The sequence below is a fragment of the Anneissia japonica genome, unplaced genomic scaffold (genome assembly GCF_011630105.1).
Source record: "Anneissia japonica isolate Jap-2015-1 unplaced genomic scaffold, ASM1163010v1 scaffold287858_len863314_cov180, whole genome shotgun sequence".
Taxonomy (NCBI): domain Eukaryota; kingdom Metazoa; phylum Echinodermata; class Crinoidea; order Comatulida; family Comatulidae; genus Anneissia; species Anneissia japonica.
The window spans coordinates 75539-94496 of NW_022693771.1; the positions used below are offsets into that span (position 1 = coordinate 75539).

General features: G+C 39.6%; 3 protein-coding genes and 1 long non-coding RNA gene across 4 annotated transcripts; all 4 read left to right on the forward strand.

The window, feature by feature from the left end:
* The first annotated feature begins 3115 nt into the window (after window positions 1-3115).
* Window positions 3116-5764, forward strand: LOC117100891. The gene is made up of 2 exons (XM_033240723.1): window positions 3116-3174; window positions 4774-5764. Exon 2 carries the CDS (start codon window positions 5116-5118, stop codon window positions 5593-5595), a length of 480 nt encoding a protein of 159 aa, XP_033096614.1. The 5' UTR covers window positions 3116-3174; window positions 4774-5115; the 3' UTR covers window positions 5596-5764.
* A 1770-nt stretch (window positions 5765-7534) lies between these two features.
* On the forward strand, window positions 7535-8626 carry LOC117100921. The gene has a single exon (XM_033240766.1). The coding sequence runs from the start codon at window positions 7535-7537 to the stop codon at window positions 8624-8626; it is 1092 nt and encodes a 363-aa protein (XP_033096657.1).
* A 608-nt stretch (window positions 8627-9234) lies between these two features.
* LOC117100892 lies at window positions 9235-12263 on the forward strand. The gene is made up of 3 exons (XR_004444186.1): window positions 9235-11015; window positions 11191-11574; window positions 12140-12263. It is a non-coding gene; the product is annotated as an uncharacterized LOC117100892 (long non-coding RNA).
* Window positions 12264-17888: 5625 nt separating this feature from the next.
* LOC117100922 (uncharacterized protein K02A2.6-like) lies at window positions 17889-18365 on the forward strand. The gene has a single exon (XM_033240767.1). The coding sequence runs from the start codon at window positions 17889-17891 to the stop codon at window positions 18363-18365; it is 477 nt and encodes a 158-aa protein (XP_033096658.1).
* The last annotated feature ends 593 nt before the right edge of the window (window positions 18366-18958 follow it).

Sequence of the window (18958 nt, forward strand, 5' to 3'; positions counted from 1 at the left end):
CTACGGTATATTTTTGCATAAAAATCGGAAAGAAACGCCCACAAACAGGTTCCCAGTACTCTTTAGGGTGAAGCAGACATCCTTTGTACGCCGTCTTCAGGAACTGCAAAGTATAGTTCAGACTAATTAGACTGGCTACTTTTTTAGGTGCACACACATGCCATGGCAGTGAATGTGTACGCGTCTGTTCACCTCTCGTCGGTTCCGATTTAAAAAAAATTATTCAACTTTGTTTAAGCTTTAATATTGCATTTACCTTATATGGACAGGGCCCGGCCTGCCGGCAGGAGCCGATCAAGATGTCTGACAGGGGAACTGAAAATGGGGCCGATCGAAATAACATCGCCTTAAGGGGATGTCCGCGAAATATTTGTTTTCTAGACAGACGCAACCTCTGAGGCATCTTGGGCGATCAATTTTTTCCCCTTTTTTATCTTCCTATTAAATTAAATTCATTCAAAATACTTCATTCTCGCTTGTTGTCGCCAAGTCTAGCAAAACTGCTATCATTTTTAATTGCTATAGGGCCTCGGGCTTGTCAACATGCACCCGCGAACAAAATTTCTTATCTTCGATCGTTCCCAACACACACTCACTATTGTTGCAGCAGCAGTGCACTGAATGACGTCACGCCTGTATCGGCGTTTCTATTGGTTAATCATGACGTAATATTTAACGTACCTTTAGCGCTATCGGAAGTTCCGATATACGGTACCGTATCTCTAGCCACGGCGTAAATCGACTTGCTTGTCCCAATCTTTGAAAAAGGTGATTGTAAAAACCTTAACACCTGGTATCTTACTAAATATCCTGATATTTAATAAGGTAATTGCCATGCATATTTGTAACTTTGTAGAAAAAGAGAACATATTTTCAGGGGATTCACGTCGCTACATAAGTGCGAGGATCACATTTTCACTATTAAAAGTGTAGTTATAACAATCCAAAGAAGGAAAAACCACCAACCTTCCTTGACTTCCAATTGCCCTTTGATAGGCTAATTTTTGGCGAGATGGCCTTCCAATGACAAAGCAACCGTATGGGATGCTAGAATCAGAGGAAAAAACGGGAAAATTATAAATAATTTATATGATCTAACTGACCCATTTGTGGTTAATAGAGGTGTTAAACAAGGCTGTGTTTTGTCTCCCGTTTCTTTCAATATTTTCATCAATGAACTAACCTTCATCCTAACAGTGAACTGGGAGTAAGAATCAGTGGTGTTTGGATGGCGGATTGGTATAGCCAAACGATGTGGTACTAATTGCAGATAATGGACGTGAAATGACAAAAATTTTAGATATTAATGCAAGTAAACTTACAAAAAATGGAAATTGGATTATATTTATTATATGAGAAATCTAATATAATAGTATTCGGTAAACGTGTTGATAGAGACAAATACTGGAAACAGGTGATGTACATCACAGAAGTAGATAATTACCTCCGCCAACGAAGTTGGCAGGAGGTTTTGCCCGTTCATTTGTTTACCTCTGCCAACGAAGTTGGTAGGAGGTATGTTTTTCCCCTGTTTATTTATATATGTATTTATTTGTTTATTTATGTATTTATTTCTCTGTCACAATGTTTCTTGACCAAAGATCTCATTACCTCCGCCAACGAAGTTGGCAGGAGGTTATGTCTTTGCCCCGTTTATTTTATTTGTCAGCATATTCGTTGTGAACAGCTACAGCCCATAGATTTTATCAGAAATCCGTCAATCTTGGCCACAATGTTCCTTTAACTAAGATCTAGAGCTGATTAAATTTTGAAGGGTCAGCGTCAAAGGTCAAGGTCACAATCAACGAAAAACTTTTTTTTTTTAAATTATTTGTCTACATCCCATAGTTTTAATCACGAACTTGTCAAACTTGGTGACAATGTTCTGTGACCAAAGATCTCAAGGTTTCTTTTAATGTTGAAGGGTAAGGGTTAAAGAATCAACAAAAATCAATAAACAATCAACAACAAAAAACAAGTTTTTTTTTTAAAGTTTTTATCAGAAATTTGTCAAACTAGGCCACAATGATCGAAAAACTACTTAAGTATACCTGTCTCCGTATGGACGTGTGTGTGGGCTTGCCGGTAAAGTGTAAACAAATATTATGTGGGCGGAGGTATGCATTCTCCGAGTGCGCTTTGTTATAAATATCTTAGAAAATATTTAGTTAGCAACTTCAGTGAACATACTAATTATGATTATGTAATTTTAAAAAATCGTTTAATTGCTTGTATAATCGTGTTTATTATGGTAACATATTATGATTTACGTATTATCTGTTTACAATGAAACTATAAAATATACCGTACCGTATTAATTGTAAGTATACTACGTAAGTAAATTGGGGCCGAGTTGACATGGGGCCGAGTTGACTCGAATTCGTCATGACATAGGTTAAACAATTATCCAAAACCGCGGCCAACTAAAAAATAAAAATTTTCACAGTATGTAACTCAAATTCAAATACACTTATTATTATTCGTGCAGCGAAATCAAATAATACATATGTCGTTTTAAACGACTCATTATATTAGAATGGCAATGTGTTTTTTTCAAAATCAGACAGCGAGCAGCAATCCTGTATCTCAGAAGTTTTGTAGACGTTTATCTTTGGTTGATGACCTTTTGACCTCCAGAATTGTGATTTTCGAGTCGAGTCAGTCGAGACAACCCGAGTGGAGTTTCATGCAAATGTTTCGTACAGCAAAAAAAATCGCTTCCAGAACGCGCCGCCCTCAGTGGTGAGTGCGAAGCACAAATCAGGGTCAAAAGTGGAACGTGACATTTGGATATGGTTTCGTAGTCAGATTTGCGAGAATAACTTCAGCTACCCGTATTTCTCGACTGAGACGTCAGTGGGAGCTGTAATTTTTATGGCAAGGAGATTGTGCAACCCTTAATTCGTATTAAGGGAATTTACGCCCAGAAACCTTGTAGTTATTATATTATTTTGGTTATAATAGAAAATATTCATTTTTTGGTGACGTCACACTAACAATATAGTTAGCATGCATACGTCATAAGCTAGATTACGTCACCTTTTCCTGGTAAGGCAAACTATCCCGGCGTGCTTTTTTTCATGGTTAAACAAACACCACTGCTTTGCACATGGATGCCTTGTCCTAGCAAGGGATACAAGAGCCGCATTGTTAGCATTGTATAATACGTACAAGGTACCTCTGCAATTGAATTATTCTAATTAGTTATTTGTTTTTGTTTTGTTTTATTTTATTTTAATTTATTTCTTTCGAGAGTGTACTTTCTATCATATATTAATGCACTGTCTAGTTAGGCCTGGGCCTAGCCCTAGTCTTATTATGTATGCCTCATCGTCATCCGCTACACAGTACATCAGTAGCACCCCACCCCACCTCCATACGTTACAGACGTTTGCTGGGCAACAACGTGATTGAACCTTCCTTCCCAGGGTTCATGTATTGGCATATTGTTAGCTAACCAGTTGTGTGTATTTCTTTGTGAAAATGAGTACCGCGGCATACTCATTTTCACAAAGCATTTGCATCCCCTCTTGGAAAGAGGGAACTTCGTAATAATTGTCTCCATATCTTCCCTAATTAAATTAATCACCGTAATTTAGCTTACACTTATGAATTTAGCTAGCGCTTAAAATGTACAATAATCATTTCACTACCCGATAAACTCCGAACTTTATTCATTTGGCCTACATTTTAGTTTCATCTTGCTGTACCATATATACTCCAACTAGCGTGACCACTCACAATTTTTGATATACCCAATGACTGGGTCGAAATTACCCAAGATTCAGCAAATATTGCCCAAAATTACCCAAGCTTCCTGAAAATGCATTAAAATTTGAAAAATACGTGTTTTTCGCATGTATAGTTTCCCTTTTAGTTCAATTTATGAACCATTTTTATTGTAATTGTTTGTGTTAATTATTAAAATTAATATTCATGAGGTGATAATACGGATAGAAAAATACGCCCTCAGTCAGTCAGTGTTATCAGTGTAGGCCAGTGATCAAGTTTTATTATGTAATGCATTAACATCACCTTCATTTTCATTGGTCGTTCAATTTCTAATTTCCCACCAAAAGATTTTCCCCTTAAAATCTATGCGGACCGATAGGTAAGCACTCACTATGCTGTAATTGGTTGTGTACAAACTCGTATAGGTGTAGGCGGATCGATTTAGGTTAAGCCAAAATTTGTCCAGGCCGGACCAATATTATCCAAGGAGGACTGATTTTGGCCGGCCAAAATCAGTCCCCCGGACAAATTTTAGCGGCTAAACCTATTATTGCTGTGTTTATAGGAGCATTTATGTGAGTGCTCGGCCTTCACGCTTGAGTGAGAAGGTGTTTTCTATCTGCTTACGCTAGCCTATTATAGTACACATCATTCGTTTAAAGTTTTTCAGATGTTCATTGTTAATAACATTTGTTTGGTGTTCGGGGATTGTTGTCATAAGATATTTAGGTTGTTTCCAGAAGTAAATGCTATGACTACATAGATGTTCAATGTAGCTGTTGAGTTGCACAGAGATTAGGGATCAACTGTACTGTAAATAAACTTCATTTTTCTAGATTGAAAGTTGGTAAAATTAATAATATAATGTAGTCAACCATCCTTTAATAATTATCAAGTTCTTTGTTATTTAGAACATACCGGTATACGGTACAGGCTGTACTTTGCATGGAGCATCATTATGTTAATGTTCATCACTATTTATTACTGTATGTTATATCTGATATACCTTATTAGATGAGTTTAATTTTGATTGATTTACAGTTAATCGTCACTTGTATCAGTGTCAACCGTCACAGATGTGTGGTTGCGCTTAAACCTGAACTAAGGATAAGAGTATACGTTGATATTCTGTCATCAGTTCCGAAGTTTTTAAGATGCATTAAACAGAACTCCAAAAATCGCTGCTGCATTCTTGTTTGTTTGATTTATTGACTCAACAAGCACATCATTAACATACAGTATTTGAGGAAAGTTCTGCCCACTAAGATGGCCAAAAGAGAAAGACGACCCCCTGAAAAGGGTGCAGAGTTGCAACAAGAAGCAAAATTCAAAGAACTTGGAATAGCATAGAGGAACCTTCGCAAGGAATCAGATGACTTGAGAATGTTTATGAAGGAAAACCCGCCTGTTAAAGAAACTCAAACACGGCATACAATATGGCTGAAGTTGTACGAAAGTTTTCTACAGGCTAATGATGTGTACTGTGGTACACTCAGTGCAGAAGCCTTGGAAGAGCACATTGAAAAATGGTACAAAAAGAAGACATTGTTTATAGAAAAGAGAAAATCAGAGGCCGAACAACGGTTTCTGACTAGAACAGAGGTCCAGACTATGTCACGGGCATCGAAGTCTTCTCGTGCTAGTCAAGGATCCTCAGCAAGAAGAATTGCGGAGGCCAAACGACTGTCAGAGCTGAAGAAGCAGAGTGAACTTCTCCGAGTTCAGCAGGAAAGTGAGAATAAACTGAAACTGTTGGAAATTGAACTTCAACAGGAAAGGGAAAGAAGTGCCATAGCAAATGAAATGGCTAAAAGCAGAAGCCCGAGAACAGCTCCTGGAGGAAATCGAGGAAGAAGAAAATAATTTAGATGGAGAAGAGGTAGACACTCTAAGCGCCAAAAGCAGTCGATATTCCAGAGAGGAAGAATCACCTGGCGATGTTAAACAAACTACGTTCCCCACTGCATCCCCAAAGCAACTTGGAGAGGTGCTGATGGAACTGCGAAAGCCAAAGCTAGAAAATAAGGAAATTCGAATATTCTGAGAATTTAAAGAAAATATTACAGAAGCTTCCTAACTTCATACATGACCGGTGGAGGAAGATCGTTTTCGATTTGAAGCGGCAGAGAAAAACAGTAAAGTTCTCAAATCTAGTAGACTTTATAGCATTAGAGGCAGAGAAAGTGAATGATCCTGTCGAGGGAAAGGATATAATAAGTAGTGGAAAGAAGAAAGACCAAAGATCTCCAGGCCCAAAGATGTCAGCCGCAGTGTCTAACACAAACGAAATTGATAGGGGATGTATGTTTTGTGGTGGTACTCATCAGATAGAAGACTGCAAGAAGCTGAAGGATGCAAGTCTAAATGAAAGAAGACAACTCTTGAGTAGCAAGAGAATTTGTTTCAACTGTTTGCGCCCAGGGCACATGCCCTTTAGATGCAAACACACCGTGAGATGCCAGGTGTGTAAGAGGAGGCACCACTCAATGCTTCATCATTTTAGTGGCAAAGCAGAAACAACCACAAGTCCGAAATCAAAGAGTAATACAGCCATTGCAGAAACAGTTTCATCGAATGCACTTACAGTTGGCGGATGCACCTTACCAATTGTACCAGTCCAAGTTAAATGGGGTTCTAACACAGTAGAGTGTAACGCTTTTTTTGGATTCGGGCAGTAATGTGTCGTTCTGCACCGAAGAATTGGCTGACTTACTGCAAGCATCTGGGAATCCGATCAAGCTGAAGTTAAACACCATGGGTAACCAGGTAGAAATAAACTCCAAGTCGATTAAGGGATTAATAGTGTCAGCACTTCATGGTGAGGAAAATATGGAAGTAGAACTCCCAATTGTATACACTAAGCCCAGTCTACCAGTGCAGAATTTGCAAATCCCATCAAGAGAAAACGTAGAAAGCTGGAAACACTTAAGAGGAATTGAGCTGCTGAAGATAGATGCCAGCATTGATCTCCTGATTGGAAACAATGTACCAGCAGCATATGCCCCAAGATAAGTGAGGACTGGACCGCAAGGCAGTCCCTATGCTACCAAGACTCCTTTAGGATGGATAGCGTGGGGAGTTATGAAACCTGGAGTTTTAAGTGCAAATCATTGTACCAACTTGGAGAAGATTTACATTGAAAGTCTAAATTATGACTTTCCTGAGAGATGTATAGACGACAAGAGGGAGTGGTCGACTGAAGACAGGGAATTTATGAGAATTATGGAAACTTCCTGTAAGATTGTCGAAGGTCATTATCAAGTAGACTTGCCATTAAGGAATCCAGCAGTCCAGCTTCCGGACAACTTGCAAATGGCGAGTAATCGACTACGGGGACTACAGAAGAAGAGGGAGAAGAATCCACAGTTCAAAGAAGACTACATCGCCTTTATGGAAGATATAATTGGTAAGGGCTACGCGGAAGAAGTATCTAATGGCGACAATATAAAGGGGGCCAATCGTGGTATATTCTCACCATGGGGTGTATCACCCTCAGAAAAGGAAAATTAGGGTGGTATTTGACTGTGCGGCAAAGTTTATCGGAATTTCCCTGAACGACGTACCGCTACCGGGTCCTAATCTTATGAACAGCCTACAGGGGATTTTAATGCACTTCCGTCGATATTCAGTGGCAGTCTCAGGAGACATCGAGACTATGTTCTATCAAGTAAAGTTGCCAGCAGAACAGAGGGACTTGCTGAGGTTTTTGTGGTGGACCAAAGGGACTTCAGTCATCAACCCAAGATATTCAGAATGACAGTACACCTGTTCGGTGCTGGATCTTCGCCATCGTGTGCCAATTATGGGTTGCAGAAAACCGCAACAGACAACAAGTGTGAGGTTTAGCATAAAGGCTGTAGAAACGGTAAAACGGGATTTCTATATGGATGACATATTGAAATCCGTAGAAACCATAGAAGCCAAGAATTTGGTTAATGAATTGAAAACCTTGTGTAATGAAGGAGGTTTCAATCTCACAAAATGGACGAGTAATCGTCGAGAAGTGTTGGTAAATATACCTGTCGAAGAGCGAGCAAAAGAACTGAGGGATTTGGATTCAGATGCCTCACCACTTCCAATGGAAAGAACGTTAGGCATCCTTTGGAGTCCAGAAGTTGATGAATTCCAGTTTCGGAGTTTGCTAACGGAGACTGAAGCAACCCGAAGAGCCATGCTATCAGTTATTAGTTCAGTTTATGATCCTCTTGGATTTATCTCACCCCTGATCATACCAGCAAAAATGCTTTTGCAGGAGATGTGTAAGCAGAAGGCTGGATGGGATGACAAACCAGATAACACCACCTTAGATAAATGGAAACAGTGGACCCAGAACATAAAGGACATACAAGAAGTTAAAATTGATAGGTGTTATGTTCCAAGAGGACATGGAAAGGTGGCAAGTAGAGAATTACATGCATTCAGTGATGCTAATGAGGTGGGTTATGGGGTTGTTATATATCTCAGATCCACAAATGAGAGAGGAGAAGTGCATGTATCCCTTGTGTCCTCGAAAACCAGAGTGGTACCTCTGAAAAAGGTAACCATACCCAGATTGGAATTGACGGCAGCAACTCTGGCAGTCAAGATGGTGCATGTAGTGACAAGAGAACTGGACTTTGACATAGCGAGAACCATGTATTGGACCGACAGCACTGCCGTTCTGAGATATATCGCCAATGTGCAAGCAATGTATCTGACGTTTGTAGCCAATCGGGTACAACTTATCAGAGAAGCAACCAGTCTATCCCAGTGGCATCATGTGAGCACAAGGGAGAATCCAGCAGATATGACTTCCAGAGGCGTTAAGAGAACACAAGACTTGATAACTGGCATCTGGTTCAAGGACCAGATTTCTTGTGGCAATCAGAATCAGAGTGGCCGAGAGATGTGTTAATAGACTTAGACGTGGTGGATGTGGAAATGAAATCAAACTGCACCATAGTAAAGAACAGAATATAGATAAGAACAGAAATAAGAAAGAAAAAGGAAAGAAAAGAACGAAACATAAGAAAGAAAAGGAAAGGATATTCAAGGACCCCTATGATAGGGTAAAAGAAAAAATAGAAAGAAAGAATTAAAGAAAAGAAAAGAAAGAACTAAAACGAGAAGAAAGAAAACGAAAGAAAAGAAAAGTAAATATAAGGGGGAAAAGGAATGAAAAGAACGAATCATAAGAAAGAAAATGAAAGGATACTCAAGGACACCTATGAAAAGGTATAAGAATGAAATGGAAAAAATGAGAAGAAGGAATTATAAGAAAGGAAATAATTATATGGAAAAAGGGATAAAGAAAGAAAGATAAGAACAAAAAATATAAGAAAGAAAAAGGAAAGAAAATAATTAAACATAAGAAAGAAAACAAAAGGATATTCAAGAACACTAACGAAAGGTGTGAGAAAAAATAGAATGAAAGAAAAGTAAAGAAAGAACTAAAATCAAAAGAAAGAAAATGAAAGAAAGTAAATATAAGAAAGAAAAAGGAATGAAAAGAAAGAATTATAAGAAAGAAAAAGAAAGGTTATTCAAAGCAACCTAAGAAATGGTAAAAAGAAAGAAAAGGACAAGAAGGAAACAGGATATGAAAGAAACGATAAGATAAAATAAAATGAGATATGTATGAAAAAGCATAAGAAATGAAAAGGAAAGAAAAGAAATAAAGTAAATACAAGAAAAATCAAGGTTACATAGGAAACAAAGAAAAAGAAGAAAGATAAGGAAATATTAAAAAGGTAATTTAAGCTAAAGAAGCAATGCATAAGGAGACATTAGAAAGAAAGGGGAAAGGAAAGAAAAGAAAGGGTAATTAAAAGGAAAAGGGAGACTAAAGAAAGAAAAGGTAGGTAAATAGGAATCACGGAAAGTTAAAGAAGCATAGAATGAAAGTAAAAGAGTATATAAGTAAGTAATTAGACGGTTAGCTAATACTAAAATAGAAAACAAAAACAAGGAACGTGAAAGTGAAATATAAGGTCAGCTAACATATTTTCCCCCTCTAGGGACCTTCTTTTGTTTTGCACTGTTGAAGCTTGTCAACTACTGTGGTAGTCAATGACAGCCACTTGTTCTGCTGATTCAGAACGGTTAAGAACTTTATTATTATTATAAAGGCTGGAGATAAGTCAGTGGTTGACATGTTGGTGTCCAAAATCTCAAATTGGAAGAAGATGAAAAGAGTGATGGCTTGGGTTTTGATTGCTAAACAGAAGTTCTTGACCAAGATTCGACCGAAAGCAGGGGTTGTTACCGGCAGAAGTTGCGTTGTAAAAGATCCTGGGCAACTGACAGTAGAGTTATTAAACTGAGCCGAGGATTTTATTTTGACGGAAGTGCAATCTAATGCCTTTGAAAGAGAGATTAAGGAGCTTGAGGCTGGAAATAATGTGAGCAAGACCAGATAGGTGAGGGTGGATTGGCAAGAGTTGGAGGAAGAAAAAGCAAGGCAGACGTAGCGTATGAGGCAAAGCATCCTGTGTTCCTTCCCAAGAATTCAAGTGTGGCAGAGATGATCGTGAGAGAGATTCATAAAGATGTTGGTCATCTCGGGAAGAATACCATTCTGGCAAGACTCAGAGAGCGGTACTGGCTCTTTGGAGCGAATGGGATAGCAAAGAAGGTCGCCAGAGAATGTGTAACACGCAAGCGTTACCAGGTTAAGCCATGTGAACAAGTGATGGCAGATTTGCCTTCTAATAGAGTCCAGGCAGATGGAGCACCTTTTGAACATGTTGGCGTGGACTATTTTGGTCCGTTGATGGTAAAGAGAGGCAGATCAGAGGTCAAACGATACGGAGTAATTTTTACCTGCCTGTAGTCTCGAGCCGTCCATCTTGAGGTAGCGCATAGCCTGGACACTGATTCATGCATTAATTCAATCAGAAGATTTATGGCAAGAAGAGGACCTGTGTTAACCATTTCATCCGACAATGAAACCAATCTGGTTGGCGCGGAGAAGGAATTGAGAGAGATGTGGAAGAAGATTGATCAAGCCAAGATGAAGGGTGTACTCAATAATGTTGGGATTGACTGGATCTTAAACCCACCAACAGCATCCCATTTTGGTGGAGTGTGGGAGAGGATGATTAGGTCAACTAGGAAGATCATATACAGATGAAGCACGTTTACTTGATGATGAGGCGCTAGTAAACTTCTTTTGCGAAGCGGAGGGTATACTCAACAGTCGACCTTTGACAACGACATCTACGGATCCAGGGGATATGTTGCCTTTAACTCCCAATATGCTGATAAACCCCAGAGGAAGAGTTCTCCATTCACTAGGGGTTTTTGTGAGTAAGGATGCATATGCCAGGAAACGTTGGAGACATGTACAGCATTTGGAGGATGTCTTCTGGTCTAGATGGAGGAAAGAGTATTTGGTAACCCTCCAACAGAGAGTGAAATGGCAGCGCCAGAGGAGAAATGTAACAGCTGGTGACATAGTATTGATTGTTGACTCATCAGCTCCTAGAAACCATTGGGTGATGGCTGTCGTAGAGACAGTATTCCAAGATAAGAAAGGAGATCGATCGTGTATGGTGAGACGCAATCAGCGCTACTGGAGAGACCGGTGTCTAAACTGTGTATTCTGGTGGAAAACAATTAGGACTCAGCATTTGAAGTGAATTTGTCATATGTTGTTTTATTGCTTAGTTTCGAAATTGGGGGTGGGAGTGTTAATGCCAAGTTCACTTCCTAATATTATTTACGTCTGTCGCCCTCTCTAGTTTAGCCGTGTAAGAAAGTTTTACACAATATGGCTGTTAAACGTCAGGCTATACTTTGATGTTTTAAATAACAAGTATTATTGTGCTTCAGAAGGTGTTTCTCGATATGCTTAGAGATATAGTAAGAATGATTCATGTGTCATTTCATTAAGCAGTATATTAAGGCTGTATTTCGGATATTTCTAAACCTATTATTGCTGTGTTTATAGGAGCATTTATGTGAGTCCTCGGCCTTCACGCTTGAGTGAGAAGGTGTTTCTATCTGCTTAGGCTAGCCTATTATAGTACACATCTTTCGTTTAAAGTTTTCAGATGTTCATTGTTATTAACATTTGTTTAGGTGTTCGGGGATTGTTGTCATAAGATATTTAGGTTGTTTCCAGAAGTAAATGCTATGACTACATAAATGTTCAATGTAGCTGTTGAGTTGCACAGAGATTAGGTATCAACTGTACGGTATTAATAAACTTCATTTTTCTAGATTGAAAGTTGGTAAAATTAATAATATAATGTAGTCAACCATCCTTTAATAATTATCAGGTTTTTTGTTATTTAGAACATACCGGTAAACGGTACAGGCTGTACTTTGCATGGAGCGTCATTATGTTAATGTTCATCACTATTTATTACCGTATGTTATATCTGATATACCTTATTAGATGAGTTTAATTTTGATTGATTTACAGATAATCGTCACTTGTATCAGTGTCAACCGTCACAGATGTGTGGTTGCGCTTAAACCTGAACTAAGGATAAGAGTATACGTTGATATTCTGTCATCAGTTCCGAGGTTTTTAAGATGCATTAAACAGAACTCCAAAAATCTCTGCTGCATTCTTGTTTGTTTGATTTATTGACTCAACAAGCACAACTATACTAAGCGCAAGCTCGGTATAGTCTAGTTGCTATGGCGCCAGGGTGGAGGTCGTGGGTTCGATGCCCACCCAAATCACTTGCGAATTTGTTTGCAAGTATTTAGGGACATACCGTGAGTATCGTTGTCTTATAAACGCTGATACACTGATACACTGAGACGCTGATACACTGGGACGTTGATACGCTGAGACAAAGATGACGTCATTGAAATTCACTGCAAAGTCATATGCACTGAGTGGAATCGAAAGTGCAGGGTTCCTGTCTCTTATACACATCTAGATGTGTATAAGAGACAGGAACTATGCACTTAACGTTACATTAAGCACTTACGGCTTATCTATAAGGCTTAACTTTTGGAAACTTGATATTGTAAAGTTTGATAACTTGTTTTTACGTTATAAACTGCTTACTGTTGTATGACCGATATGATGCACACAACTGATTGCAAATATGGTTCAAGTTAAATTGAGACGTTGTGTTTAATGAGTTGAAAATGATTTACTAGTAGTTTAAGACATTGTTTGCATCTATACATGATTATGATGTTGGTACAGTTTTTGGTTATTTAATAATGGTTAAATTCTGAAATACGAGATAATAAGAAAAGACGTACAGTAGTTACTTATGTGAGTCATTAGGGGACGATGTCTCCTAGGCGGGGAAGGTTGTAGGGAGTCTAGACGAGAACATTGTATAAACATTATGGGAGAGTTATGGCAATTGCAACCTTGTTTACGTACTACTCAGTGCATTATGACTTTGCGGTGAATTTCAATGACGTCATCTTTGTCTCAGCGTATCAACGTCCCAGCGTATCAGCGTCTCAGTGTATCAGCGTCTCAGTGTATCAGCGTTTATAAGACAACGCCGTGAGTATTCGGTATGAACACAAGTCAGGTACGGCAAAACATCACTCTACTGGGTAATTGTTACGTCATTAGCGTATCAGTCCGGTAACCGTTTCATGTGGAATCAAAAATGCAGTTGCAACGCTGTTCGTATCTTGCTAATCTGATAATCAGCCAATGATGAAAACCGCCTTTCTTTCTCGATATTCAGTAGAAACATGCCCGAAGAAGGAAAATCCAGAGGAAGGGTCTACAGTTCCATAGCCTAGTGCAAAACAAGCTTCGATTTAAATTCCATGTACCAGTTTTAATGGTCTCAAGCATTTCTAAACAAAAAAGTCTGCCCCTTCGATACCAGGAATTATGTTATTCTGAACCGGCCATGGAATCTCAATCAAATGACCATCGTTCTTTATACCTCCATGGACCAATCAATGGTGTACTTTTATCATCCGTATATCCGAATTAGTAGGCTTATATACCGTATACTGTACATTGTTTTAATCGATTTTAACATGTTCGTATACTGTTTTTACATGTATTTAATAATGCCACTTTGATGGATAATCATGTTCTTTATTTATAAATGTTTCAGGACTGAGGCGGATTGTAAGGTGGGTGAGGGCGCTGCTCTGTGGCAAACAGAATTATCTTTGCATACGTCTTGTGAATTTGATGTATTTTTCTTGTTTTTCACCACAGTTTTACTAAGTGCATATCCTTGTACAGTACATTTTTCTTGATGTTACTGGAAACGGATATAATTTGTGCGTTATTTCACCTTCGTATCTGTGATTTGTAATTTGTCGTCACACATGAATGTATTAATGTTTTATGTTATTATCCACAAAGAAATAAAGGAGATACACGAACATGCAGTACGTAATGTAGGTGTTGTGATAGTAATATGTTAAGGACGCCCTCTCTTATAGGAGTTACGATAACGCTAACTCACACCTTGATCTTCCCCTATTTCGTGGTAGTACTTTTTTAACGTTCCATTGCCTGCAAAATATATTTAATACGTTTACGAATATCATTACATGGTGGCAGCGTGTGCGGAAAGTATCCAAAACAACACTGGACTAATTTGGATTACCAACATCAACGGAGACGATCGCAATCGTCAACTCTGAACGACACACACATACCAGCCTGGTCGAACACAGAGTTCGTGACGGTAACCAAGGCGACCAACTTGATACAGTGCCGAACAACAAGGACTTTTAACTGTTACTGGAGAGCAAGAACCAGGCGCACTTAACTCACACAGGCTACATACTCACGCTAGCCTAGGCCTAGTCTGATCAAGTTAAACATTTAATTCCTGTTCCAAAAGTACTAATCATCGCAGACATGGCTATAAGTACCCGGAGATTAATTGGAGTGCAGATAACATGGCAGAAGGATTTAAACTATTCAGACAGCGAATAGAATTATGCTTTGCAGACAATGGTATAACAGACGCAGGAAAACAGGCCATCAAAATTAAAATTGCCTTAGGAAATGAAGGACTGAAAAACATAAACGCATCAAGCCTCACAGCTGACGACCAGAAAATCCCAACAAAGCTATGGGAACTATTTGAAAACCAATTAAAAGTTAAGGTTAATTTTCGAGTACACAGGCTAGAATTAATTAAATATAGACAGAAGCATGGAGAAACGCTTGATGATTTTTTAAATAGTAAATAGATGCAGAAGCAAATTCAAGGACTGTGAATTCGACGAAGATAAACTATCGGAACGTATCGTTGATCAGAGCTTGTTATTGCCTCCACACCAATTGTAGCATTCCAAAACTACTTACTTGATAAGCCAAAGGGTCTCAAAATAGATATGTTGAATAAAGGTAGGAAATATGAAGCCATAATAGCAGGGCGGAAGTCTCTCCAAACAATAGAAACGGAAGCCCCATAGACGCCATTGCACAATCATAATGGAGTAAGCACACCTCGTGCAACAACTGTGGGTTATCACTTCTTCCCTGAAAATGCCCTGCATACAATGACACATGCGAGGCATGTGGGTGCTTGGGACACTGGGAAAAGAAATGCAGAAACACAAAACGCAGACAACAGGAACAAAGACACACCAGACAGCTTAGCAGACGACCCAGCCTATATAGAAACAACAGCAACAGAACTAGATGTCAAGCATTTATCAGGTACGGACAGGTCCATGATATTACAGACAAAGACGAGGACGTACCAAAACAGTTCTTCAGACCAGGAAAACGAGTGCGACAAAGTGTTCTATCCAATATGTGTTTCTAACATCTGCCTAGACAACACTCAGCGAGATGAAGCATACACTACTTTTGACATTATTTGCCCTGAAATATCAGGACAACAAGGTAGATACAGGTGCTAGTGGAAACACTCTACCACTTCGCACTGTGAAACAGGTGTATGAGCAAAAATGGGTCAGTACTCCAGCCCACCAAAGCCAAACTGACCGCATTCAATGGATCATCAATTAAATGCCTTGGGCAGATAGCCATATTGAGCAGTTACAAGGATTTCAAACGGAGCAAACAACTATTCTATATTGTAGATGTTCCTGGCCCAGCTATTGCTGGACTACCCACATGTGACCAACTCAGTGTAGTGGCTATTCAAACAGTCGAGGCAGAACAGAAGCATAACACCATCCCAATCCGCTCCGTCAATGATTTGAAAAGAGATTCCCAAATCAATTTGACACTATTAAAAGCTTCAAAGGCAAAGCCAAACTTCATGTCAAGGAGAGAGTAAAACCGACAATAGACGCCCCTATGAAGTGCAGCGTCCACCTTAAGCCAAAACTCAAAACGGAGCTGATGCAGATGGAAAAACAAGGGGTAATCCGCAAAGTGCTGTATCATACAGACTGGTGTAGCTCATTCACAACAACTATAAAGAAGAACGGCGCAATTTGAGTGTGCCTTGACCCAAAACGGTTCAACCAAGGACTAAAGAGATGTCCACACAAAATACCAACATTAGAGGAGTTAAATCCAGAATTTGCAAGGGCGAAACATTTTTCGAAATTAAATGCAAAGGCTGGCTATTAGTCAGTGCACCTCGACAAGGAATCCCAAGACCCAACCACATTCCGCACCCCATTTGGACGATTCTGCTTTGTTAGACTTCCGTTTGGTCTATCTGTCAGTCAAGGTATATTCCAGCAATACATGGACAACATCACTGAGCAAATACTTGGTTGTGTAGGCATCGCCGACGACATAGCAGTGTTTGGCAAAACTGAGGAGCATGACAGAAACCTTATACAGTTACATGAAGTGGCAAAGCGTGAAGGATTAGTGTTCAATAGCGACAAGTGTAACATCAAAACACGCCATATAACCTTTTTTTGGAGCTGTCTATTCTGACAAGGGAATACATCCTGGCCCGTCTAAGGTTGAGGACTTCCAAGCAATGCCAACCCCGCAAGACAAGGACCTACAAAGATTCCTAGGGATGATGAACTTCCTAGCTCTTACATACCCAATTTCTCAGGAAAAGGGGGTACACAGGCTAGAATTAATTAAATATAGACAGAAGCATGGAGAAACGCTTGATGATTTTTTAAATAGTAAATAGATGCAGAAGCAAATTCAAGGACTGTGGATTCGACGAAGATAAACTATCGGAACGTATCGTTGATCAGAGCTTGTTATTGCCTCCACACCAATTGTAGCATTCCAAAACTACTTACTTGATAAGCCAAAGGGTCTCAAAATAGATATGTTGAATAAAGGTAGGAAATATGAAGCCATAATAGCAGGGCGGAAATCTCTCCAAACAATAGAAACGGAAGCCCCATAGACGCCATTGCACAATCATAATGGAGTAAGCACACCTCATGCAACAACTGTGGGTTATCACTTCTTCCCTGAAAATGCCCTGCATACAATGACACATGCCAGGCATGTGGGTTCTTGGGACACTGGGTAAAGAAATGCAGAAACACAAAACGCAGACAACAGGAACAAAGACACACCAGACAGCTTAGCAGACGACCCAGCCTATATAGAAACAACAGCAACAGAACTAGATGTCAAGCATTTATCAGGTACGGACAGGTCCATGATATTACAGACAAAGACGAGGACGTACCAAAACAGTTCTTCAGACCAGGAAAACGAGTGCGACAAAGTGTTCTATCCAATATGTGTTTCTAACATCTGCCTAGACAACACTCAGCGAGATGAAGCATACACTACTTTTGACATTATTTGCCCTGAAATGTCAGGACAACAAGGTAGATACAGGTGCTAGTGGAAACACTCTACCACTTCGCACTGTGAAACAGATGTATGAGCAAAAATGGGTCAGTACTCCAGCCCACCAAAGCCAAACTGACCGCATTCAATGGATCATCAATTAAATGCCTTGGGCAGATAGCCATATTGAGCAGTTACAAGGATTTCAAACGGAGCAAACAAATATTCTATATTGTAGATGTTCCTGGCCCAGCTATTGCTGGACTACCCACATGTGACCAACTCAGTATAGAAAAGCAACACCGCTCAGAGAACTTCTCAAAAACGATACTCCATACATCCGGCAAGATGACCCCCAGCAATTGTTCAATGAATTGAAACAACATGCTGTATCAGCCAATGATTGTCTGCAGACAGACATTAGGCAAACCAGCTCTGAGGGCTTTAGCACAGGTCACTAACACAGGACCTGAGACCTTACTGGTCATACAAAGACCAACTTGGAATGTCCAATGGAGTAATATTCAAAGGACAGGAAATTATAATTCCACAATCTCTCCAAGCAAATATACTACAACAACTTCACCTGGGCCTCATGGGGGTCGAAAAGACAAGGAGATTGGTACGCGAGTCTGTATACTGGTCAGGCATCAATCAAGATATCACTCGCCTAGTGCAAACTTGCCCAAAGTGCCAAGAAAACCAGCCCAGCCAGTGCAAAGAACCGATAAAACCTCACGAGGTTTCACCAGGTCCATGGACTAAATTGGCGACCGACTTATTTACAATCAATGAATACTTGCTCATTACAGAATATTACTCGAAATATCCAGTAGTGCACAAGCTGTCCAATACCTCGAGTGCAACTATTGCCAGAGCAATTACTGGAACTTTCAACCTTTTTGGAGCTCCTGTGGAAATAATGTCGGACAACGGTTCGCAGTACACCGACAAACCTTTCACATGTGTGCCAAGTGGATGATCACACACACAACCTCATCTCTCAGGTACCCACGATCTAATGGTTTGGCTGAACGCATGGTGAGAACCGTAAAATCATTGATAAAAAAAATGCCAAGCCACCGGACAAGATGTACAGTTTGCATTACTCAACATCCGAGCCATGCCATTGGATTCGAACCTTCCCTCTGCAGCAGAGATACTCTTTGGGCGTCAAATAAGAACCACACTACCAAGTCACCATCAGCAGAAAACTCAGCACCAACCTGGACAAATCTACAACGAATTATGCGAAAGAACTAGAAAGATGAAGGAAAGTCATGATAAGCATGCGGGACCTGACCTGCCACCACTATACCCGGGTCAGAAGTTCCGCATTCAAGACCATTTAACCAAATCCTGGCTACCAGCTGAGGTGAAGAAAGTATGTCACAAACCGTGGTTGTATAAAAATCACGAAACCAACAGGGCGACCCTTAGGCGTAATTATGATTTTGATGGTTGCGGATTAGGAATGACTAAACTCATACACATTTTATTTGCAGATGATCTCGTACTAATGGCAGAATCACAATTAAAATTACAAAAATTAATTAATGAGTTAGATAAATATTG